Raw genomic sequence first — 26,251 nt, 5'->3', positions numbered from 1 at the left:
AAGGGTCCATAATATCGAGGAGCTAGCTTCTGTGAAGGACAGTTGCAGAGGGACTTCTGTCGATATGGGTGAAGTTTGAGGCATACCCAATCCCCAATTTCAAAGGTTCTCTCTGTTCTATTTTTGTCTGCCTGTTGCTTCATCCTGTTCTGGGCAGTATGCATATCAGTCCTCAACAGTTCCAATAATTCATCTCTGTTTTGCAGTGCAAGGTCAACTGCATGAATGGCTGTGAAGCCAGGAAGATAGCGATGGATGCTCGGTGGTGGAGTGCCATAAACAGCCTGAAAGGGAGTCATCTGTGTTATGGAATTGTAAGTGGTATTATACCACCATTCTGCTCAATGGAGCAAATTGGACCAGGAATTTGGTTTGTCAGCAACAAAGCACCTGAGATAATGTTCTAATGAGTGATTCACCACCTCACTTTGACCATCAAACTGTGGGTGATATGTTGAACTCCTGCACAACTTAGTTCCTTGTGATTTGAAGAGTGCCTCCCAGAAGTGGCTGGTGAAGATTGGGTCACGGTCATTGACAATAGTGCGAGGAAGGCCATAAAGCCGGAAAATTTCTTTGAGAAAAGCCTCTGCTATTGTGGCAGTTGTGTAGGGATGAGTGACTGCGACAAAGTGGTCATGCTTTGAGAAACAGTCAATTACCACCATTATTGCATTCTTGCCATTCAAAATAGGAAGGTCGTCGATGAAGTCCATCGATATGTGAACCCAAGTATTATCCGAAACCGGTAATGGTTTGAGAAGGCCAGGGGGCTTCAAGGTTTCATAGTTGTGTCGCTGGCAGGTGTCACAAGCTGCCACAAAGTGCTTCACATCCTTGCGCATACCCGGCCAAGCAAAGCTACGGCCCAAGCGAATCAAGGTTCTGAGGTAACCGGAATGCCCTGCCTCCAAGGATGAATGAAATTCTGAAAGAACCTTGTATCTCCAATCAGATGTTTCTGGAATGTAGATGTGATTTTTATAGTGAAGTGGTCCATTGGATAGAGAGAAGCCCTTCTTGATTTGTTTTCCTGATTGAATTGCTTGGACAATTGATTGAGATGTAGGGTCTTGCTCACAAGCAAGTTCAATGGCTTTGATGCTATCAAAGATGGGGCTAGATATACCTTGGATGGCATGGAGCTCCTCTTGGTGAGACAACGCATCAGGTACAGTATTTAGGCTGCTAGCTCGGTATTAAATTTTGTAACTGTACCCCATGAGTTTGGATAGCCATTTATGCTGAGAAGGGGTGATTATTTTTTGGTCTAGCAGGTGCTTGAGCATCTGATGATCCGTGATGATAGTAAAGGTGCGGCCCAAAATGTAATGACGCCATTTTTCGACAAAAAAAAAGGATGGCATACATCTCTTTGTCGTAAACCGATAGAGACTGATTCTTTGGTGATAAGGCCTTGCTTAAGAATGCCACTGGATGACGTTGTTGAGAAAGCACTGCCCCTATGCCTACTCCACTTGCATATGTCTCGATCGAAAACTCCTCGTCAAAGTTTGGCAAGACTAATACAGGAGCCGATGTTACAGCTGATTTCAGTTGAAGAAATGCATCATCAGCTTTCTTGGACCATGTAAAATTATCTTTCTTCAGCAAATCTGTCAGTGGCTTTGCCAGAATACCGTAGTGCTTGATGAATCTGTAATAATAGCCTGTAAACCCCAAAAAACCCCTCAAGGCCTTAAAAGTAGTGGGCGGGCCACTCTGAAACCCCTTCTAATTTTTCCGAATCCATTTCGACCCCCTGTGTTGAGATAATATGCCCAATATAATTGACTAATGGCAAGGCAAAAGAGCACTTTTCTAACTTAACTTTAAGATGATTGTCACGCAGCAGTTGTAGTACTTGACTTAAATGATGAATATGAATGTCCAAATCAGTGCTATACACAAGAATATCATCAAAGAATACTAGGACAAACTTACCCAAAAAAGGGCGAAAAATGTCATTCATTAATGCTTGAAAAGTAGAGGGAGCATTAGAAAGGCCAAAGGGCATTACCATAAACTCGTGGTGTCCATCATGAGTCCGAAAAGCTGTTTTCGGAATGTCATCTTCGTGCATTCTTATTTAGTGATAGCTGGATCGGAGATCGAGTTTAGAAAAAAGTGTGCCCCCATGTAACTCATCGATTAATTCGTCCACCATTAGAATAGGGAAACAATCTTTGATTGTCACGGCATTCAACGAGCGATAATCCACACAAAACCTCCAAGTCCCTTCCCCTTTTTTTACCAACAAAACTGGTAAAGAGAATGGGCTGGTACTAGGCCTGATGATACCTTGGGAAAGCATATCCTGTATCTGGGTCTCAATTTCATTCTTCTAAGAATGAGCATATCTGTATGGTCTGATTGTCACTAGACTTCTGTTTGGCAATAGTGGGATATGATGACCAATGGCCCGTTTCGATGGTAGTCCAATGGGCCTGGTAAACAGCTCTTAAAATTGATGTATAAGGGAGTCCACCGCAGGGTTGTGTGGTGAAATGGGCTCGGTGGGACTGATGGACAGAACAGGTGGGCTGGAGTCAAATTGAGCAACCTGCATAAGGCCCAGTAAGGCTTCGTCGTCACAAGGTTGACGTTTTGCACTGATTCCTCGAAGAACATACTGTTTTCCATTGATAACAAAGGCCATAACCTTGTTTAGGAAGTGCCAGCCAATGAACTCGAGCGTATCTAGCCATTGAGCCCCAAGAACCAAATCGTAACCCGCCATTGCAAGGAGGAGAAACGAGGTCGTGAAAGAGTAGCCTTGGATGCGCACTGTGATGTTGTGTGCGATACCAGCTGGGGAAACTATATGGCCAGAGGCTGATGTAAAGAGTGGTGAGGGGTGGGGAGTAATCGGAATGCCCAATTATTCTACTATGGCTGGGTTGAGGAAGTTCATCGCAGCTCCACAGTCCACGAACACCCGGATTGGAATTTGGTCAATGAACCCATTGAATTGCATCATCTCTCCCACCTGGGTGTTTGTAATGGCATGAAGGGGGTACGCGCTCTCTGATCTGGGTTGTCCTGCAAGGAGGTGGGACAATCGTGGAATTCTTGGTTATCTTCATGTGTGTTTAGGCGCTCAAGGCTAGCAAGGAATGGGTTTTTACACACATGACCTCTTGAATACTGACCATCACAATTGAAACAGAGCCTCTTAACTCTGCGTTCCCTCTGTTCCGCTGTGGATAGGATCTGGGTAGTCATGCCACCAGCTTGGGTAGGAGTGGGAGTGGGAGTAGGTGTGTGGCTGGAGCTTGGTTGTGATGAGCTCTGAATTGGTGGAGTAGTTGCTCTGGGTGGAGGAGCAGAGGTAGGGAATGGTCTCATTGAACCAAAGCGTTGCAAACGGCTCTGTCTGAGCTCTGAGAGTTTAGTTTCAAAGCGTCTGGCTAGGGGTTGGGCCTCTGCGAGGGAAGAAGGAGAGTGAGCCATCACATAATGCTTAATCTCAAGCCTGAGTCCTCCACAAAAAATGGGTAGTAGTTGGGCATCGGTCCAGTTCGGAGCTCGACAAGAGAGTTTGGTGAAGGTGGTAATAAAATTATCGACTGACCCGGTTTGCTGCAGATGTGAAAGGGAGGCTTTAAAATCTGTGTTGTTGTGCTCAAGTAGAGTCTGAAAGAAGGAGTCCCAAGAGGGGCAAGGGTGGCGTTGCTCATACGCATTCATCCAAATGGATGGATCTAGACTGAAATGGGTAGCCACAGTTTGGACTCGCTCGTGTAATGGAACGTGATTTGCACGCAGGTACCTCTCGGCCATGGCAAGCCGGCCCACAACATCGTCGCCATAGTAGCGAGTGAGCTCGACTCTAGAGGATTTGTAAATGGGTATCTCGAAATGGCCAAAATTTGGGGGAGGTGAATAACGAGGGAAGGAGTAGGAGTAAGTGGAGCTGGTGTGTAGGTGTGGAGAGAAATTGCCGGAGAAAATGGATGATGTTGTGGTTGTGGAGGTCAGCAGGGACGGAGCACTCTGTAGGGTGGTGGAGGGTTGGGAAGTGAGGGGAGGTAGGGGGTTTGACATGCCCAAGCCAGACCACGTAGAGGTAGGGGCTGGAATGGTGCTAAAGGTCAGTTGGGGCGGTTGAGTGGTGGTAGCAGAGGAGACTGGAGATGGAGGTAGGAGAAAGAAACTGTCAAAGAGGGATTGTTGAAAAGAAGCCATTTGGGCAGCAAGATGGTTTTGAAACGAGGCATGATTAGCTTGCAGAGAGGCGACTGTGGTGAGTATGGAATCGGTCTGGAGTTGAAGCTGGACAACAGAGTTGGCGAGGTCGGTGAAAGAGCTGCTAGAGCTGGCAGCGGAGGTGATGAGTGGTGTCGACAACATAGGCATCGCCGACGAGGTCATTGGTTGGGACGGTATGGTAGTCTGCAGGCCCCGAAGGGTCATGGTCTCTGATACCAAATAGTAGGTGCCAGAGCAGATAAAAGGATAAAAATAGAGAATTCAAAACATATTTTTCATTCATACCCCAGAAATGGGAAAGCCTACAAATTTAAAGGTGTTGAAAGGAAAGATTCCACATCGTGGATCAACGACAAGTGTTCAAATCTTACAATCCTTATCCTAATTGCTAGCTGGCATAAAACAACAGTTACAGAATGATAATTGTGAATTTGTGATACACAATTATGGTCTGCTGGTGTGGTTGGAAAATAGCTGATGGGTATCCTTATTAGCTGATCTGGGTTGGTGGTTTCAGACTCAAGGTTGGGCGTCTTTGGGTGGTTGGCAAGGCTAGGATTGCTGGGTGAGTGGTGGGTTGGTGGTGCGCATCAGAACTGGTGGAAGGGATGTTGCAGCTGCTTGCATATGTCTGGTGACGAGAATTTCTGGGTTGCTGTTAGTGGCTTCAATGGGAAGGAAAGTTGAATATTGCATTAGTTTCTTTTGGATCTTTTTAGGATATTATTGGTTGGTTTTTTAGGTGTAGTAATAAGTCCCTACTCATTTGAGCTAGGGTTTGGGAGTCTTGTTCTTGTTGTGCCATTTCTATGGTGTTCTTCCCGGGGACTATTCGTTAAATTGTCGGTGCTTTCTGGTTATCAACGTGATGGTGAATTGCCCTTGCACGTGGTCTAGTGCTGTTTTGGGACACGGTGTTGAAGAGGGTGAAGGGGTTTGTGGCGAGATCGTATAGTCATACTCAAGATTGGTTAACTTTTATTGTAGCTCGCAATTATGGGCATAAAACTTGGTTAGGGTTGGGCTCTTTCGGCTCATGAATTCTCTTAAAGGGACGGACCCGTAGCTGTGATCATGGTGGGAATATGTGTCGTGGTGTTATACCCCAATCGGTTATTCCAATTCGTTATAATCTTTTCGTTTATTAATGGTATTATCTTATTCTTATAAAAAAAAAAATAAAAAAATAAATAAATAAAAAGTTTGCTCTACTAGGAATCGAATGGGTCAAGTACGTGAAGCAAAGTCTTAATTTATGTGTGCCTAATCTTTGGCAACTTCTCAAAGAACTTTGCAGTTCCTATGTGGCTTTTGTCTTCCATAGGCTCGATGTCGATCTATATCTAGATGAGGGCCTGACGGGTTTTGACCTTTTACTTCTTCCCATCTCTCTTTGTTTTCATTAAGTGCTTAAATAAGAACCAAGAACAACTACGATAACATTTTTTTTTTAATGTTCTATCTTGTCGACTCAAACGTTCAAGAAATACTTAGAGGAAATCATGTAATTTGAGTTCTTGGAAATGGTGATCTAAAATATCTTTGATGTTGTCGGAGCCTGATTTTCTTGTTCTATCTCATGCTTAGATTCATCTATGGTACATTAATGTAACGATACATCAAGTAAGTTAGTTTGGTTGAGAGGTAAACTGAATTGACTAATTTTTTTTACTACTTTATCTCTATATCAAACTAACTTAATTACCTATATATTGAACCAAATCTACAGATTTACTTGATGTATCAATACATTGATGTATCTTAAAACTTATATTACCAATCTGAAGAATCACTCTTCTTATGGTAATATAGATGGTAATATAGGTTCATAAGTAGTGTGAAGTATTATCTACTTCTGAAATATTATACAGGCTCGTAATTAATATGATCATGCAATTTGTTCTTCTCTAACAAACTCTCCTTTTAGCATATCGATTCCTTGGAATGCAAGTTTACAGTTGTTGCATTCTCCCATCAACCGCCATGGATCTCCTCCTAAAATGGCCCAGGCACAACCCTAAACATTTCGACGACTGCGCTGGCCAGGTCATCCACATCTATGGCAAGTGCGCAGCGGTGACCATGCATCCTCAATTTGGGTTTACAGAATAGCTCATCATCGTCACCTCCTGCTAGCTAGCTACTAGGGATCGATGATCGCACTGTTTAGTGTACGTTGTTAATGCATTTGTGACCGACTATGATCGATGATCCAGATTCGAGACTCGAGCATTTTGTACTATACAACCTTTTACTAATTAGTTTAATAACTAATTAATTGTAATTAATTAGTTAACTAATTAATTGTAATCAAGAAAAAGAAATTCGCAAACATGTATTGTCAAATTAATCCAATATTAATTGGTTGTTTTTACACTTGAGTGACCAGACAGAACAAATAAATGAATATGTATGAATATCACAAACACGATTTCTTATATGGAAAATTACAAACCCAAATCAATACACAACAATGACCACACACATATATAGTTCAGGAAACATCAAGAAAATGTTTGAAACAATGTTAGTAAAACAATGTAACCAAAAAAAAAAAAAAATCCAATCCCAAACAATAGATAGAAAAATATACTCATTGAAACCGCATGAAGCAGATGCTTGGCCTCAAAGTTCTGTAGAACAGTAGGTCCTCTTCAAATTCTTGAACCTGTTGAACTCGAACACCGGCGAACACGAAACCCTCAGTGTCCTATGCCTCGACTTCCATGCTCCCACCTTGTACCTTATTCTTGCCTTGAGCCAAATATCCAGTTGAACCTTACCCGTGGCTTTCTCGAGCAAGAAATCCTTGGAGACAAAGCTGGGAAGTGCAGTGTTTTTAGCTACGAACTCCAAGTTGAATCGGGTCACATTTCGATGGCGCTGGTAAAATGGCTCGACAGTAGAAAATGCCAATGTTTGGTCATTGTAATTGACTGTAGCCTCGATGGAATCATAGTAAAACGAGACTCTCTTGTTGGGGTTGTAAGACCTTACGGTGAAATCAAAAGTGCCAGAGAGGTGGTCATTGGTGAAGTTGTAGTCCTTGACTGAACTATTTTCGATGGTATAAACAAGGCGTTTAGGCTTGACTACTAGCCAAGTGATGAGCACAGCAAGACCCAGAAGAACAACTATAGCTAGCAAGATGATACCAATTAATCGAATCGGGTTACTAGCTGGTCTTTGTGAGGGTTGGGTTGTAGAAGTAGGCATTGTAAAGAACTAAAGGGTTTTTTCGGGTCTGAATTTCTGCTTAATCTGAGAGCTAATCCGTGGGTTAAGACCTGCAGGTTTCACATGTTGAAGTGAACTAATATAAGGGAATGTTTGGGGCCTAACCATATTCTTTAACCTGCTTTCCTTCTTTGGGATCAAGACACTTTTTCTCTTTTGATTTCTTTGATGAAACTCAAGACATCTACTTAATAAGTTAAGGGACTGAGGTTCTCATTTGTTCTTTTCTTCAATTATGGATTATGTGTGGTATGATTGTGACAGTCTGCATGAAATAGAATCTTAGTGCTCCCAAGACATTGGCTTTGGGTATGTTTGGCTTCTGATGATGCATGTACGCACTACTTAAGAATTATAACTACATGCCCCTGAACCAAAGAAAAGAATATACTACCATATATAGTTTGTAATACTGGGAAAGCATACTTTAATATCATTTGCTTCAATTCTCTAATTTGGTAAATTAATTTTTTGTTTATGTCCCTTGCTTTGCCTCCAAGGTACACTAGTACTAAAACCACTCTTTTAGGTTTCTCCCCTTTCTCCAGATAATTAAGAATTGTGCCAAAGATATAAGATAATATATGATCCTTGACCTAGATCTTAGATTTATTTGTAAGAGAATCTACTTCATCTGGCTAGTTGCTGATTAATTGTAATTGCTTATTGTAGCTTGTAAAGTAATATATACAAGTAATAAAGACGCATGTATGTCTGGTGTTCTTGTGTTCTTTGGAAGGCATGAGGCATATACTTAGCTTGAAAATCAAGAGAACGTCTTCGATCACTACTCTTCAGTTTTCTCGTAAACCCTATTGCCGACATCCCATATTTTGAAGTTCTCTAAGGTTGAGTCACAGAGAAGAATAAATTGTTTACAAGAATCTCCTCAAAAGAAAAGAAAAAATGTCTAAGCACTAATAAAGGAAGTGAAATCATTTTTCACTTCTTCAATTTGGTTATTTGTACATTTGTAATCCGGCAGCGGATATAGATATACAAGCTAAAATGCACCCCTTTTTTTTTTCCTGCACACTCAGTGGTTGAGTCGAGGCTAATATCCGATGTATTATAAGTTTCTATGATTTTATCAATGAACTGTTTTAAGGAGCACTATTTGGAATCTAAACTATCTTCTCATTGCTCTGATTCCGAAAACAAACTACCCTACTTTGATGACCTGAATTTAGACCCATAAATATTTGTAATGATCTATATAAATTTATATCTAAAGCCTAGCTAACCGGTTGAAGATTGCCTCTAATCACATCCGAATTTCAAAGTGCTTTTGTTCCAAAAGGTTAATCACATACAACATTATGGTGGCATACAAATCCATTCAAGCAACCAAAAGAAGGGCAAAGAATGGGAAGAAGAAAATGTCCCTAAAGCTGGATATAGCTAAGGCCTATGACAGAGAGTGATGAGAAGATCGAGGGTGGATTGGTCTAATGTTGGATTCTGTATTCACCGTTACTCCAGATTGCTCTAAAGTGATCACCTTGTCTTAATCCTCATATAAGAAAAATAAGGCCCTTCAGCTCACCCTTGCTCGTTTTTTGACTCTCACTATTAAGATTATCAAATAAGGAAGTAAAGCAAAAGATTAACCGGCCTGAAAAATGTGCAATGAGGATTAACTACATATGGATCAAAACAAACCTTAATTAAATTTACTAACTCTGAATTGAACAATTGGAATAGAGGATTCACCAACCTAAGAGAAGCATTCTTTATTAAGTAAACGGGAAAAGAGTTTTGAGAGAGATATAAAACGTCCCCCAAGACATACCCTGAACAGAATCTAAACTAAATTGCCAGACCTACCAATTAACAAGACTACTCCACCAAAGAGAGAACCTAACTTCTCAAGAATTACCAAAAGAGAGTACAGCAACAGATGTCTTTTCCTAACTTCTGCAGTCTTATCAGTACCTGCAAGGGAACATGTGAGAATTTAGGAAAATACTTCCCAGATCTCATTGAAAGACCTTGAAAAACCTCAATGATAAGTAAAATCATCAACTCACAGTAACACTAAACGAGGAAATGGTGCGGTTATTGATTCCAACCACATACTGAATCGTAACACTTCAACAACAATTATATACTTTGTCCATTTAAGAATATGTATAAAAGAGTAAACAACTTCCTCTTCAATCTCCAGCTATTGAACAAGTCAATTCCATCAGTGGCAACACTTAAGCAACAATTTGCAATCATCTTTTTTTTTATTTTTTCGTGCAAGAATTCTTTCAAAAACTCTTACAGTCACTACTCAAAATTATTTCCAAATCCCACTAAGAATCACAAAAGAATAAACTGGGAATAAGCTGTTAATTAGAATCCTAGATAGCTACTAGAAAAACTTTCACACATTACAAAGGATTGGTAAAGACCTCCAAAAATACCAAGTTCCCTTACTCATGATTCAACTTCCAAAAAAAAAAAAAAAGCAAGAAGAAAGAGTTTCCACTGGAACAATTCAAATCGCAGACTTAGTTCTTTTCAAAGGCATGGTTAAAACTGATGGCTATTTCAATGCTATATTCTTCAGAAATAATACAAGTTTGAGCACGTTGAAATCCGTTCACATGCCAAGGCAACTCCTATAGCTAGCTCAATCAAAAGTCAGAAAATAAGAAACCAGACAATATTCTACTCATATCAGCATACTCTCTACAGGTATCTCTATACAAGCAAGTCAAACCATTCCAAGTAAATGCCAATCAAAATCAAACCATAGCCACAGAGAAAATTTGGCCTTCTCTTGACCCAATTTAGACTGTAGTTGAACATGGCCAAAACCCTTCTACAAAACAGAATAAAGAAGAGGACGACAACTGCCACAAGACCAAGTGAGAAAGAGAATCTAATAACCTGTTGCAGAGTAAGGAAATAAAACCTTAACACTGGAATTTTCATCCAATTACTCATTTTTGCTTTGGGGATTTATTTATTTATTTTTTTGGGTCTGATGGCTTTGGGGGTTTAATCAGGCATTGTCTAATCATCTTGTGCTTATCTTTCTCTCTAGCAAGACATTGCTGTATAAGTAGTTTTTTCTGCTCTTTCCTGGTCCCCTTTAATGGAAGACAAGAGCGGAGAAAAGATAAGCGAAAAGGCAAGTCCATAAGAAAAAGGCCAAAACTGACTGCAAGAAACTAGGGAAAGTCCACCACCACTACCAAATACAGCAACATCTCAACCAAAAAAAAAGAGAGGAAGAAACCAAGAATATGAACTTCTAGCAACCAAGAATCGACAAAACTATCTCTCAAATTCCAAATCTTCCTTATAACAATAAACTTCCAAGAAAATGGTAATCCAAAGCAAGCTCTAAACATAAGCATTCCCTATTGTGTTTATTTTTCCTCAACTTTAATCACACCAATCCTGCAAATAAAACACCCACAAATACAATAATAGCAGGTAAACACACTAGCAGTTCCTCCATCTTACATAATCGTAAATCATTCGAGAATCAAATGTGTACAACTCCTCAAAAAGTAATTGCCAATGTTTGGAGATGCCCAAATCCTTATAAACTCTTGCATTGGAAATTGAGGTACAACTCTAAACCTTAAGCCTCATAATCAAACAAACAAACAAAGGGCGACGAAACGCACCGTTTGGCTTGGCTACCAGGAAGCCTTCTTGACGCCGTTGAGCATGCCCTTGGAGGCGAGAGCGCGGAAGACGATACGGGACATGCGGAAGGTCTCGTAGACGGCGCGGCCTCGGCCGGAGAAGATGCAGCGGTTCCTGATTCGGGTGAAGGAGCTGTTCCGAGGAAGCTTCGAGAGCTTGTACCGATTCTCCTCCCGCAACTCGTCGGGGAGGCTCGTGTCTTTGCACAGCGCCTTGTACAGGTTCCGCCGCAGCTCGAATTTCTCCGCCAGCACACGGCGGTGGTTGTCTCGGATGTTCGCGTTTTCTCTACACACTGACATTTTCGTCCCTACTGGATCTCACGCTCTTTCAGTTCAGACTTCAGAGGGTTTTTGGAGAGGGTGAATATACAGATCTCCCCAACAATATATGTCAATAAGGTCTTGGGTTCCAACCCCATTTCCACATTTTGATATTATTATTTCTACCGATTATGTTTTCAATCTTTTCGTCATATTAATTTGTCTATTTATTCGTCCTAACATGGATTAGTTTTTTAAATCTAAGGTAGCAAATGACTAATTTTGAAAATTTATGGAAGTAAATTGCTTAATCTTGAAAGCTTAGAGTAGTAAATTTGATGGAAGGGTAGGAAATTGGCTAAAATAAAACTTAGGGTAGCAAATTGGCTAATTTTGAAACCTAGAGTAGCAAATTGACACTAAGATGAAGATGCTCTCCCCGACCCCTCTCCTCAGCGTTAGGGTTTTCGAAAATTGTTGCTAGTCTTCATTCGACGGCGCGTCCATTGACGCTGTCATCGGACGGGCACTGTTTTGTTGGGTGATTGTGGTCTCTCTCTAGATCGAGGGGACCAGTGTTTGGGGGTCAAAAGGACACGAACCTGTGGCTTAATTCCGGCAGGCCGATGTTGAGGGTCGAAGGGGCTGTGGAGGTGGGATCTATAGTGGGCGAGTTCATTGCTTCGTCAAATGGTCTCTACGGCCTAGTGGCAGGGTGAAGATAAGTGTCATCGAATCTATCATCCGACGGCAACATAGTAGGAAAGTTGTGCTTATGGAACTTATGCTATGTTGTAATCGGGATACATATCGAGTTATCTTAATTTCCATTATGTCACCGCTTTGTCAAAGCAAATGGAGTAGCCATTAGAGCACTCTTTGCTAGTTGGTGCTTGTTAGAATACATATCTTGTGTAGAGATTTTTGATATTATTTCGGGAAATACTCTACATGCTTATTGTAACCAGGGGTTTAGGCTCAATATCCCCCTCTTGTATTCGACGGTTTCATTAATCAAGGCTTGAGGGCAGCCGCACCAAGCCTTTATTCAAAAAAAAAAAAAAAAAAAAAAAAATTGACACTAAGATGAAACCTAAGGTAGCAATTTGACAATTATGCCTTAAATATTTTACTATTTTAGTACAATTTTGGCTTCTTTGCACTCAAAACAATAAATTGGTCCGACCTGTCAATATAAATATGAAGTGAGTCTATTTTTGATGGTCTAGGATTCCAATACCATATTACCTAACTTAAAATCCGGTGAGATTCATATTTGAAAGTTTTTTTTTTTTTTTTGTTAAGATTCATTAACACATTGAGTGTCGCTCATAAGGGAAATGTGGAAATAAATCTTATCTAAAAGGACTTTTTTCCCTTTATTTTTTGTGTAAATAACTTTCTTGTCCATGCCGATGAGTCATGACTCGTTAGTTTGTTAGTCTAATAATTAACACTATAGATGATATTGATTTAAATCTCACTGACATTAAAGATGAGTGACGTGAGGTGGAGTGGGTAGGGGTGGTGATAAAAATAAAAAATAAATAAATAAATAAATAAAGATAAAAATAAAAAACTTTCTTACCCATAGTCGACCCAATGACACCAAATTAATAGACATAAAATGAGCCAGCTAACATGAGGGCTCTAGCTAATCAGGCCACTGAGTGTGGTGATTTTATTAAACACTATGCATGTAATAGCAAGAACAAGAACAAGAACGTTATTGTGAGTTTGTGAATCGTAAACAATAATATAAAGCATACTACTAGCTAGTAATACTCCAAATTAAGAAAATATAATCTTAAAACAGACGGCAAAAACCATTTAAACCTTAATGTAAGAGTCGTAGTCGTTCAAGCGATGTCGGAGGTAATATTTTCGAGGATTGCTCGCTGGAGCAAATAAACCAAAACTATCCTCTATTTTCCACCCTCTATCAATATGGTCGTGAAGAAACATCATTTCTTCCCTAACAGAGATATCTCTCTCAACTCGCAATGGTCTTGGTCCCCTCAACATCCTAGCAGTTGATATTTCTCTGCAATACAAATCGGGAATGGTAAAACTAACCCTCTTATTGTAATTGTCCTTCCAGTACTCTTTAGTAGTTGATTTCTCACTCTCAGACAATGAGTTCCTCTGTAGTGATGGTGGCAGTGGATGCATTCGGTCCCACTCCTTCCAAAACTCCTCATAAGTTATGAATCTTTGGTATGTGTCTTCCTCGTCCTCCTCTGATGGTTCCCACAATTCAGTTCTGTTAGAACAAATAAAAGGAAAATGAAAATTTCTTACAGTTGGATTTGGACCTCTTTTGAATTTAGGAGCAATGTTGCTATAGAATGGGGACTTTTGAGCTATAGGAAAAGGGCTCAGTATGGTTTGATCAGTCCTCCGCTTCTTCTTTGCCTGCAGACTGCTGCTCGTCGACACAGATACTGTGTTTTTTTCTTCCGGAATTCCTTTTCCAAGCATCTTACCTTTGTGATAAAAACCTTCTAGTACCATATGGATCCGAGAATGAGGATTGGTGAGTTAGAAACCAACATTATTATGTGGACTAGAGTGTGCACCCAAGTAACTTCGATGCTCTCTATACTTCAAAATCATTCTTCGCAGCATAGTGTCTTGCTCTATGAATTAGCTAGAGTTTTGAAATATGGTGTCTAAACTGATTATCACACAAAATATATGTTATACACTGCAGTTGGGTCACAAAGTAGAATATATATATGTCTATATTTACATGAAAAAATATGATATCATTCTATAAATGTGTAACAACTACATGCATGCATGTTAATATAAGTTCGTATGCATGCATGTTTAACGTAAGCTCAAATAATTGAATACAAATCTCGATTTTATCATTCGAGTTTGATGTTGAGTTGGGGTTGTGGCTACTGGCTACTGGCTACAATTATATTAGTTAGAGCATCTTTAGCAATGCTAGCCATTTTTGAGTCAAATTTTAGCTAAAGTAGCTAAAAAGTTATTTTAGCTAGCCACTTTAGAATTACGTCTGCATCAATGCTCTCTATTTTAGGTAGTTTTGAATTTATATAATTTTTTAAATGAAGATTAAATAGTTTAAATGTATTTATAAATTACATAAAATAACTTAAAAGAAATATTTTAAATTATAGAGAGGCTCATCTCACTCTCTATATTTAGGAGAGAGATAGCTAAAAGTTATAATGGATAGCCACTTAGGAGTTTGGTGCAACTGCTAAAATATATAAAAAGCTAAACATCCTCTCCAATAGAGAGTCTGATCGCAAGCCCAAAACTCTTAGCCCATTTCGAATTCCGCTTTTGAAAATGTGTTGTTAGGTTGCTAGAATGATTTGTCCAAGAAAGTGTTTTGTAAACCAACAACCTAAACTCAAAAGGCCTTGCGGTTTCGGGTTGATGAGCTATCGAGATGCCATTCGTGACATGTCGATTCCTCATTGGCTCGGAGTCGCGGCGCTGTGGGACCCCCTCTCGGGTCACCACAGTAAAGTGCTAAAGATGCTCTTAAGCTGCTAATTGTTCATTTCAACATTTTTTAGTAAAAAAATTTAATCTACAATGTCCTATCACGTAAAATGTCATAGAAATCAAGACTAGCATCATTGAGCGGTATACTATTGGCTTTTAGTTTTCGTTATCTAAGGAGTATTGACTAAAGTATGTTTGTTGGTTCTAGTGGTATACAAATTTCCTTATATATGCATTCTCCAGGCCAACAGCTTATCAGCCTTATCTATAAAATTCCTATAATTTTTCTTTTGAAATTCAAATAACTTCTCTATCACATTCTTCATATTTTATTAATCACACTTAAATATGATAATAATTAATTTGGTAACTGTGATCAAATATTTAATGATAAAAATTAATATATGTTCAAGTATATCTGAATTGTGTGTCTGGTCCAAACTCTAGTTACTTGTCTGAGTTGTAATAGAGTTAATATTAGAGATATTCTCGGAGATATCTCCGTAGATATCCAATCATTGTACGATTATGTTTCTATATACAACTCTGATTCTATATTTGTAATCCTCTATATAAAGAGGCATCTATTATCAATGAAAGCACAACTCATTCTCCCAATTCTCTCTGTTGTTCTCTCTGCATCCTTTTTTCCTAAAACAATATAATTTTAAGAGATAAAAGAGTAAAAATTTTCAAAATAATGATTCCTTAAAGGGACTTTTGTTTTCTCTCTCTTCACTTTCTTTAAAATAAGGAATCTGTGAAAAAAATATAATAGAGAAATTACAAGTTATAGGAAATCTGTTGGAGATGCTCTTAATAGTCAAATGGAATACAAATTTCCTTAAACTTAAGATTTATTGTAACAGTATATTTCCTTTTCAGTAATTGGTGATAGGAGCATTTTAATGCGATGTTTTAATAGTTATTTCCTCATATTTTACTTAGTTATTTCCTTAAATAAATAAATTTTAATTTAGTTTCTATTTTCTAGGTACACCGGAGAAAATGACAAGGAAATGAGCTGAAATGAAGAAATGAAGTATTCCTGGTCCAACTAGAAATCCCAGTCAACGCAGGAATCCTGATGAGGCTAGGAAACCACATGGCTTGAAGATGACGCTGGAGATATTTTGAGAGATTAAATCTGATTTTTGCATGAGAAATGATGGAGATAATGTGAAAATCAAGGAGATTACATTGAGAAAATCTTGGGAGAGTTTCAAGGGATTGTGCAACAAGAAAAGGCTCAAAACAAGTCCAGATTCATCCCTCAATTCCCTCAAGATATGTTGGCTGAAATTAGAGAATAAAATCTGCAATTTTAATGTGGAAATCAAGAGAAAATCAAGGGGAGGACATCAAGGATAATGATGTCATGGAGAGATTTAAGGGAGAAAAGGTCCAAAACAAGTCCAGATTCATTCCTATTTTCACACAAGAATATTTTGGCCGAAAATTAAGAGAAAAATCAGATAAAATCTTGGGAAAATCAGCAACAATATATTAGGGACTTATTTTGGAGCTTTTTGATTGGTTGGATGACACAGCAGAGCTGACGTGGCGCTACGTGATTGGTCGAAACTGTGTGGCATGAGCAAATAATTCCTAGGAAATTAATAGAAGATTTGGAGACTCAGTTGCCATCCTCCTATAAATAGGAGCATTCACCAACACTACCACAACACCACAACTAACACACCTCTCTCCCTCAGAAAATAAACATTAGAAAAATTCTCTCCATTCTCTAGTCTTCAGAAGCCCTGCGTCTCAACCAAGAAGGAGAAGAAGTCATGCAATACATCAAGATCCTAGCCACCATCCACCCTTGTGTCGTCCCTAGAAGATTGCTTGCTTTCAAGGATCTTCAAGTTCTTCGTCTCAAGGCTTATCATCCATTTTTCACGGTGTATTTCATACTTTCTTTTATTTTCCTTTGTTTGATTCGTAGAGTTATGAATTCTAGTTAACATGACGTTAATGGCAAAGTTTAAAGCCCGTTTATATATTTTGAAATAAATTTGTGATTTCTTTATGTTGATTTATATGTTGCTTATGTGAGATTGCTTGATTGATTTTGGATTATAGAAAACTTTTGCATGTTTATGTTCTTTGGTGGCCAACTTAGGATATATGCATGTAATTAGAGCTAGATTTAAGTAGTGAAGGCTTTGGACAAAAGTCGAAATCAATTAAGGAGGATTGCAAATAGATGAGTTTGTCATACTAGGTTGTGCACTTTGGTTGACATCCTTTCTTTGTTCTTCATGCATTGAATGTGTTCTTGAGTAGCTAGCTTTCTAGACTATGATTGCATGTTCAATAGGATTAATTTAGGTGCTTTCACTTAGATTAATTATTGAAGGAAAGTAAAATATGGGAAATCGTTTGCTTTCTAACGTACGTTTCACATGGTCAACTTCTTTCTCATGACATAGAAAATCAACTATAGCAATTGTAATTGGATTTCATTCATATGGATGTGGTTTTGATCTTTGTTCCTTGCGTTCCACTCTTGTATATGTGTTTTTACATTTTCTTTATTTTATTTATTTTAATTTTCTATTTTATAATTCTTAAAACCCCCTTATTTGTGTTGACTTGTATATATTTTTATTCTTTGTGTTACTTTTGTAAATAATACCTTGTACTTGTATTAATTCTTTATTTGTTTTTACAATTACAGGTGTACCCTCAATCCCTGGCTTATTCTAATTCCTTGTACTGTTCTAATTCTTTATTTAGAACGATCCCTACTTATTCTATACTGACAACTACATTTTGTAGGGTTAAATTGCGCGCTTACTTTTAGCGTGTCAATTGGTTGTAACCATTAAATGTCATGTAAGTTTTGATTAGTTTATTTTGAGTTCTGTGCCATTTTGAATCTTCATATGAAGTCCTAATAGCATCTTTCGCAATGCTAACTATTTTTTAGTCAAATTTTAGCCAAACTAGCTAAAAATCTATTTTGGCTAGCCACTTTGAAAACATGTCCACATTAGTTCTCTCTATTTAGCTAGTTCTAAATTTAGAAAATACTTGAGATCCCATATATTTCTACCAAATTTTTATACCAAATGATGTGTCATAGCATGGAAAAAGGTCTAGCGTTTGAGTCCCAACTCCCACAAGTTTGTGACCAGCAAATTTGAGGGATTTTTGGTTACTCGCGGCGGGATATTAGCCTGACTATACCCTTGTGGATATTGGTCCGGATACTGATCGACTAGGTGGGTGTGTTACTAACTTGTTAAGGTAACCGATGTGGCTTGCTGCCTCACGTACCCCGATAAAAAAAAAAATTGTGTTATATACCACATCATTAATTATATTCAATTTTCAATTATGGCATGAATTTCTTTGTTTATTTAAGAAAATAGAGAACCTTTTTTAGAGAGAGAGAGGAAAAAAAAAACACGAAAAAAAATCCCTGATGAATTAGTCAAAGAGTGTCCATTTGCTACCTTCCCAGAATATCAATCCAAACTAAGAGAAATGTTCTATCTCGTTGATCAATTGTTGGGTGGCTAGATGCTTTCAAAGCTTGCTAATTAACCATGCATTGCATCCTTAAACAACTAACTTGCAAAAATTATTATAACTTCTTAGTTTTCTAAAAGCTCCTCATCTCGTCCTCCATCTTCTTTGAGTGCATGAATCCAAATAATTTACATCAGTCATGGAATTTTCTGGGGTTGAGAATAGATTAGAAAGAAGATGAAGTTAGGGTTTTTAAAGGAAAGGATGAAAGATTTGTTCGAATTAGAAAATCACTACAAACAATTACAATAAAGAAAATTCATGTCATTTCTATAGTGATGGTGGTGAATATGCCACTTTTTTTTTCTTTTTCTTTTTTTTTGAATGAATGATCTTTCTTTAAAAGGAAGCCTCAAGTGAGGTGTTTACAATCATTGTTGAATACTTCAATGATGCAACTAGGCATCTGATTGAACCAAACTGTGCTATAATGTGCCTCAAAGCCTATACTAGCAAGTCTATGGGTAGGAGCGCGGTGCATACTGAATTTGCACCGATGGTAAGCTACCTGCAGCTATTTTGATGTCATCCACCAGACCACCGTTGGCAAGCAAGGAATGATCCGGGCACAAAGCCTCCGCTATAGCCTCAGTGCAGTCAGATTCTACGACAGCATCCTGCACTTGGAGTGAAGCTAACAAGTCAAGGCCAGCTCGAATGGCATATAATTCACATTGTTTGGGGGACGTTGTGTGAGCAACTCGACTAGCAAAAGCAGGCCCGGCCCTAGTGCTGGGCAGGCTTGGCGACAGCCCAGGGCACCAGAGTGAATGGCGGCACCAAATGTAAAGCCCAATGTATATATATATATATATATATATATGTGTGTGTGTGTGTGTGTGTGTGCGCGCGCGCGCGCTATGAGGCCATCTTTGAAAAGATAAAGACAAAAAAAACTGATGACGAGAATGGAAAAGTCAAGAAATTTAATTATAGGGCTAAATACTGGTTACTACCCTGTGGTTTAGGTACAAAATCAATTCAGTCCCTGGACTTCTAATTTCATCAAAAACACCCATGCAGTTTCAATTTTGATATAATAGGTACAATATGTTAGTTTTCCGATAATTAAGTCATTTAAGTTGTTGACGTGACTCATATCACTACTAGAAATATGGCCAAAGGCAACCGATGACTAGCCACTGTTGCCAAGTGGTGCTGTATTGAAATAACGTTCCACCGTTGCATTCTTCAGTGACAGGCTTTTACAATGCCATTGTTGATCAGTGGGAATTAACTGCAGTTTGAATGCATTTTGATATTATATTATTTAGAAGGTTTTGCTAGTGGGAATTCACCGAGGTTAGAAGGTTTTGCTGGTACTGTATCCACACTAAACAGAGCTAAATGCATTATAATAACATTTAACAATAATACAAGTGGGGTCCCGGGCTTCTTATGTTGGACTTGGCTTCTCTGCTATAATTTACTTTGCTATAATTTGCTTGGATTTCATCATAGCCGTCAGATATAGTTTTAAGGGCCAGCTGATGCCACATCAAGAAACATCAAGAAGTTTTAAGGGCCAGATGATGCACTTTTTTTCTAGCAAATTATAGTTATAGCAGAGAAGCCAAATCCTCTTATCTTTGGGCTGAAACTTGGCTTCTTCTGGTGTGGTGCCGAGACAGCAAAGAACTCCCCTTTGTATATATTCATTTGCTTCGACTAAGGGGGGTGTATTCAATCAGGAGTCTATTGGATTGTTTTGTATTTTAAAAGTCTTTTAAAATCCTGTGGTATTCAATTAAGATTTTAAAAAGTCCTTATAAATCTGGTGGTATTCAATTAAGATTTTAAAAAATTCTTCTAAATCTGGTGGTATTCAAAAGACCAACGATTTTGAAGGATTGTATTAGTAACTGGATTGTGAAGGATTCTGAAGTGCTTGGTATAAATACCAAACCCTATTAGAAATCCAGTCTGTATAGGTGAGATTTTGACGTCTTTTTCTCTCTCACTCTAAAGATGAAACCCGAGTAGAAGATGAACCGACAACGACATCCACCTTATGTAGAGCGTCTCCAATTGATTGAAACTGGGAATTGGTCATTTGGGTACTCCCATTTTCCTGACACGTAATCACATCAAGGCTCCAATCTCTGTTCGATTTGACGGCCTCTAGGAATTGGTCTCTGGTGATCTGATGCTGAGCGCTTCCTCATGGTGAAAAGAGTTCTCAAGCAAGCTTGTATCTTTACTTATCGAACACCGTGTGCCATAGCCGAGTTCTTCAACAAAAATTCAATTCTATTCAAGTTTTCGAGTTGGGTGGTAATCATGCACCGAGTTGCTCGAGAGTTCTCTATCAATGGAGGAATTGGATATTACAGGTATGGGCTTTTAACTCGAATTCATCATGTCAAAGTGGTATGAGCGAATTGAACGAAATGAAAGCAGAATTATCATTGATCATAAGTTATTCTTTTAATTCTTATATCTGGTGCATTCAACTTCGTTTGAAAAACTAGAACTTGATTACGTCCTCCAGGTTGATCTATTTGTTCCCTTTTTAGCTTTCTCAGATGAGTTGTAAGAGTTCTTTCTGTTTAAAATCCTCTATGTTAAGGGTGGTAATGTGAACTTGAATTATCCAGACTCATGTAATGCCCTAATGTGTGAGAGATTCAAGTTTTTGAGTGGCAGGAAAGGGGCATTGTTTTGGCGAGAGGTGTTGTGCTGGTTGTGTTTTGGGTGGTTAGGATGTAGAGGAACAAACGATACCATCTACCAATATGTATCATCGATTATCGTAATATATATGTTTTGCAGATGTGTTGTGGCTTATGCTTCAGATTTGATATTCTCTGGTGTAAGTTTGAATCCGTAGAAGAGGACATAAAACAAGTCTAAGTTAGTTTGGACCATGCGTAAGTCTTCTTTGTTATCTGTTTTTTATGTTCTTCTTACATTTTGAATAGTAATCACTATGGTCTGTGTTACTATGCCAATCTATTTCTGGTAGTCATCTGTGTTTCCTCCCTCTTGTTCTCCTTTTCTATATTTTGCTCCACCCTAATTTCCCTAGGTATCATATAATCACGAACTATCACTGTGTGTTCAATCTTACTGATTTACGGCATATACAATCACATTATGTATTGTTCCTCTTCACAGAAGAAAGAGAAAAGTGTAATTTTTTTGAAACCATGATTTTGCATTGTTCAAACTTCAAATCATCAGTGTTTGGATTTACTGTTCTCCAAAATGTTAACATTAATTGTTTAACCAAGTCTATTATGGATAATTTCTGACCATCGTTTATTCATATTAGGGGGGAAGTTCATATTAGGGGGGAAGAATGGAGGAGGATTCACCAAATCCTCCAGTTTCATTGCGTGCCTGGATTTCTGCCCTGAAGACAGTGCCTTAGGAAGAATATAAAAGCAAGCCAATCTCATATTGGATTCTTCTACTTCTAAGCAGTGTGACAATGCTCGTAGCGTTTCCTGCATCAAGCCTTCTATCTCGTATCTATTTTGCCAATGACGGCACTAGCAAGTGGATCATTTCTTAGGTGGCTGTTGCAGAGTGGTCTCTAAGACTCTAACTGCTTTGATCTTACTGCCTACATACTTCTTCTGCAAAAAGTCTCCTACCCCTGTGAATTTAGCACATACATTATCTTATGTTGTGCTTAGGTTTCCTAAGTGCTGCTGAAAATCTTATCTATGCATATTTTGCTTATATTTGTTTGAAAGGCCATAGATTATGCCTGTTTATAATCGTTTTCTACTTCTTCTGATATTGATAAGTGTATTAAGTACTTACAATGCCATCTTCAGATATATCAATTAGCTGGTAATCAGTACGATTCACATAAGGAGCTTGCAATCAAGATAATAAACAAATAAATAACTACAACATAGCACAAAACAAAACAATCCATGCACTTATTAAAATCCACACAAATCTTGCTAATACAATACATTAGAATCTGTTCAAATCTATATGGAATTAAAACAATCCGTAGATTCTGCAGAATCCATGAGAATCCACGGATTATAAAAAGTCACACAAAATCATTTAAAATCTAGATTGAATACACCCCCCTAAAACCCTAGCTTGCTCTTTGCCTCTTCCTCCTGTCCACAATTTCTGTGTGCGGCGCCTTTCCATCAGGTTCGAAACCCTAATCTCTTATTTCCAATCTCTCTCTCTCTCTCTCTCTCTCTCTCTCTCTCTATGGTTATCGTTGTCGTCTGCTCCATAATTTTGTGAGTGTTTACTCCAGAATCGCTCAATTTTCCTGATCAAAGTTTCAAAAGCCATGTTATTTTTCGGCCTAAGCCAACCTCGAGGCTTTGTTGATTCGAGGTTGGCGTAGGGTGGAGTGGCGGATCTATTGTAGCGATCTCGGATGACGACGACTACGGTGGTTTGGATCGACGAGGCATCGAAGTCGTTCTCGCGGTAACGTTCTCGCATGTTTCTCTTCTCTTATGTTTTTAAAGTTTCAATCTTTAGGCTTGCATGTTGCAGATCTTGAATGTTAATGTCTGACCCACATAAACAAAATTCCATTTTTTTCACGGTACACTGCTAGTCCAAAACTGCATTTCATGCCTATTGTAAACATTCTAGGTCCAACATGAAGCCAATCCATACTAGTAATTTGATCACTTAAGCTTAAACCTACCAGGTTCAGTCAGGACCTTTTCCATTTCTGATTGATGAAAGCAATATGTTTGTTTTCCATGTGAAATTCTGCAATTTGTGGATCTTTGAACAAAAAATTGAAAATTTGTTTAATGTTCATCTGTTTTCCACCTCCTCACTCTAGACTTTTATGTGTAGAGTTTTGTCTTACAACTATTTATCCGGAAGTCTTCCCCCATGGGAGACCTCAATATCACATCTGCGTGTGTGGTTTTTTGACTTTTTCCATCTTTCAGCATTTTATGATTTAGATCACCTGCATTTGATTTGAGAGAGCTTCTGTCATTGTTTATTGTGTATCTATAATAATATATGAACAACATCAAATGCTTAAGTAATAAGAAATATGTGCTTGCATAGCTAATGAACAATCAAAATGGATGAGTTTGGAACCGCATCTAGAACTTGAGCATAATTTCTTTTGCCTGGTGAGGCTGTATGTCTTGGCTTCAGATGAAAGAAATATAAAATGCACCACACTATGAACTCCATAATTTTCATGAGAATCATTGCTCACATTCGTATCCATGAGGCTAGCACTCATAAATCTCCATTCAAACAGTATACAGGCACGAAAATTAAAGGTTTCCTGTGGAAAAATTCTGTGCAGTAAGAACTTTGTGATCAATCTTCTCCTGTCAGCATGACAAGATCGCTAAATGTATTCCCTTTCCAGTCTCTTCATGCATCTTTAATAGGTACTAACACTATCAGTGATTTTCATACACGATCAGTTTATGACTTATGCAGGACCTCAGTGGGGAACAACTTCTTCACATTTGACACTTCAACCATAAAGTGAGTTTTAGGTTTCTGTTACAACTTTTTTTGACAATTATTTTTCATTGGCAAAAGAGGTACTTTTCTGTAGTCCTAATATGCACGTGAAGCAAAGTGATTCATATTCCTGTTCTGTAGTTTGATGGATTCTTTCATTATATGTTTCTGTCGATAAGTAACAATGTTTTGTTGTGCTTGCAGTCTTACGGTCCAGCAAAGTCTTACGGTTTAGCACTGCTCAGGTCCCGTAGTTCACTTTCTACATGTATTTCAATTTCTATACATGTTTCACTTGAGGACTTTATAATTTGGACAACGTTTTACTGATTCTTTGTATTGTTTAGATATTGAAATTTTACTATGATTTGCTAAAGTATACCTGTTGTTTGAGTTGTCTTGTTTTGAACTGATTTTAGTTCAGTAGGATTATAAGTGAAAGTTTACATTGTTATTCTGATTGTTTTTGTTTTGGTTGACACCAAAAACCTGTAAAGAGTTGGGGAAAAATATATATATTTCTATGCCATAATTTAAGGACTCTTGCCTTTTTGCCTATTCTCTTCCTAAAAGCTTGATTCTAAATAACTAAACATACTTGTTCTTTTTCTGACCATTTTGTATTTGGATTATAATGTAGTTGTAGCTGCTAGTGACAGGAGACCACTTCTATGGTATAAGATTTATGTGCTGCTGCCGTGAGCCTCCTACTTGAGTACTTGAACAACAGAGGTACTTCAATCATTTGGTGTGCATCTATATTGCATCTGGTTTATCTTTGTCTTCTTTGCTACCATAATGAATATTATCAGCATTAATGTATATCACTTTTTTATAAAATTGTTAGAATAAGAACTAATTACAAAATTTATCTTTGCGGGTTGTTCGTAAGGAAGGATTGCAGCATCAAAGGAAGGGTTGCAGCCTTAGGGAGGAAGAGTCTTCATGTTTAAATTTTCAATTTTGATGGGTTTATATGTAAATTTGTAGTTTGTGTGGTTTAATACATTTTAAAATACAGTAGACAGTACAGTAATGTAGAGGTGCCAGTTGGCACCTTATTTTTTTAATCCAGCTTCATAACTTTGCCACCATCAGTGGCATTCCAAAACCACCATTACAGTGATAATTGGAGCATTGTAGCTGCTGACATGACAGTTGATATGACAACATTCTTTTAAGTTGAAAACCAGGCACCAATTCAATTTTGGTGCTCTATGCTCCAAAGGAAACTGCGGCAATCACCACTGTCATGTATTTGGTGGCTGCATAGTGGCTAATGGAGACTTTGGTGGCCTTTGTGAACATTAAACACCCTTATTGGAGGGTGTCCTATAAGCAAAATTGTAGTAGTGTATATGGCCTATGTTTTATGATGTGGTGTTGAGGTGGCATGCATAGTCAATTTAGGAGTGAGTCTCACTATTAGAAATCTATCAAATAAAAAGTTTTTCATCAAATAATCCAACTATAAGTTGAACCCATAACAGAATATTAACGAATTGGACATATTAGATCAAAATTGAAAGTACAGGAGTGTTTTTGATGAAATTAAAAGTCTAGAGACTGAATTGATTTTGGACCTAAACCACAGGGTAGTAACCAGTATTTAGCCCTTAATTATAATTAAAGCTAGGATCTCTCTTCCTGGCATTCTCTTTTCTTGCAAAATCTTTCTATTTTTTTACATAAAACAAGAAGACACACTCTCTCAAGTCTCAACTTTTCCCTCCACATCCTTCTGGCTTTTTTTTTTCTAGTCATTTTTGTTGCAATCTCCAAAAATTAAAGTCTATGTCTTCTACTTTTCTAGACTCCATTAGAGAATGACAAAACGATTGTGCTTTTTTTTTTTAATGAGTTTTGTTAACACTCAAAGCTAATACACTTTTTGTTTATAATCTTGCTCAGTTATGCAGTCAAAGTTATTTTTTGTTGTAGAAATTTGCAGTAGAGTTTAACACTTCCACTGAAATATATTGTTTAGTAATTACATTTTATTTAAGTGTAGCTATGTTAATCCTCAATACATTTTAGAAATAGAGATTTTCATACAACCTTGTTGCAATCTTGACAAATTTAGAAACAAGGACTTTTTGCAAGACTTATTTGAGTAATGAATATAAAAATAGTGGGCTTAAGGATAATTCCCGCCCGGGCTTTGAAAGACTCAGGGCCAGCCCTGAGCAAAAGCAGCAACAAATTATCCAAACGCGTTTCGTAAGACCCCTCCAATGCCTCCCTTTGTTTGGTTGGATAGAAATGCAGCGTCTACATTTAGTTTGAAGGCCCCATTTTCAGCAGGTTTCCAATGTTGTCTTTGTTGCCTAGCAGGAGGTTGCGGGCTGGTGTTTCTGGCTTTCTGGAATTCATCTAACCATGTGAAGCTGCTTAAAAGAATATCTTGAGCCGATTGTCTT

The 26,251-nt window shown here is 38.1% G+C and overlaps 2 protein-coding genes and 2 long non-coding RNA genes across 5 annotated transcripts; 2 read left to right on the top strand and 2 right to left on the bottom strand.

The window, feature by feature from the left end:
- Positions 1-6,611: 6,611 nt before the first annotated feature.
- Positions 6,612-7,510, bottom strand: LOC133732424 (uncharacterized protein At1g08160-like). Its single transcript, XM_062159970.1, has one exon. The coding sequence runs from the start codon at positions 7,426-7,428 to the stop codon at positions 6,838-6,840; it is 591 nt and encodes a 196-aa protein (XP_062015954.1). The 5' UTR covers positions 7,429-7,510; the 3' UTR covers positions 6,612-6,837.
- A 3,304-nt stretch (positions 7,511-10,814) lies between these two features.
- LOC133730557 (small ribosomal subunit protein uS14m-like) lies at positions 10,815-11,402 on the bottom strand. The gene is made up of 2 exons (XM_062158123.1): positions 11,095-11,402; positions 10,815-10,845 (listed from the first exon to the last, which is right to left on the bottom strand). Exons 1-2 carry the CDS (start codon positions 11,400-11,402, stop codon positions 10,815-10,817), a joined length of 339 nt encoding a protein of 112 aa, XP_062014107.1.
- Positions 11,403-20,398: 8,996 nt separating this feature from the next.
- LOC133729519 (uncharacterized) lies at positions 20,399-22,133 on the top strand. The gene is made up of 3 exons (XR_009856410.1): positions 20,399-20,728; positions 21,168-21,265; positions 21,688-22,133. It is a non-coding gene; the product is annotated as an uncharacterized LOC133729519 (long non-coding RNA).
- Positions 22,134-22,381: 248 nt separating this feature from the next.
- LOC133732268 (uncharacterized) lies at positions 22,382-25,020 on the top strand. Of its 2 annotated transcripts, none has more exons than XR_009857005.1 (6): positions 22,382-22,517; positions 22,630-22,808; positions 23,805-23,852; positions 24,036-24,076; positions 24,472-24,563; positions 24,724-25,020. It is a non-coding gene; the product is annotated as an uncharacterized LOC133732268 (long non-coding RNA). The 2 variants fall into 2 exon arrangements; XR_009857004.1 differs by having other exon boundaries at positions 22,383-22,517; positions 24,728-24,948.
- Positions 25,021-26,251: the final 1,231 nt, after the last annotated feature.

Source organism: Rosa rugosa, chromosome 2, assembly GCF_958449725.1.
Source record: "Rosa rugosa chromosome 2, drRosRugo1.1, whole genome shotgun sequence".
NCBI lineage: Eukaryota > Viridiplantae > Streptophyta > Magnoliopsida > Rosales > Rosaceae > Rosa > Rosa rugosa.
Note: the sequence above shows the minus strand (reverse complement) of the source record. Positions and strands in the feature narration are given on the sequence as shown.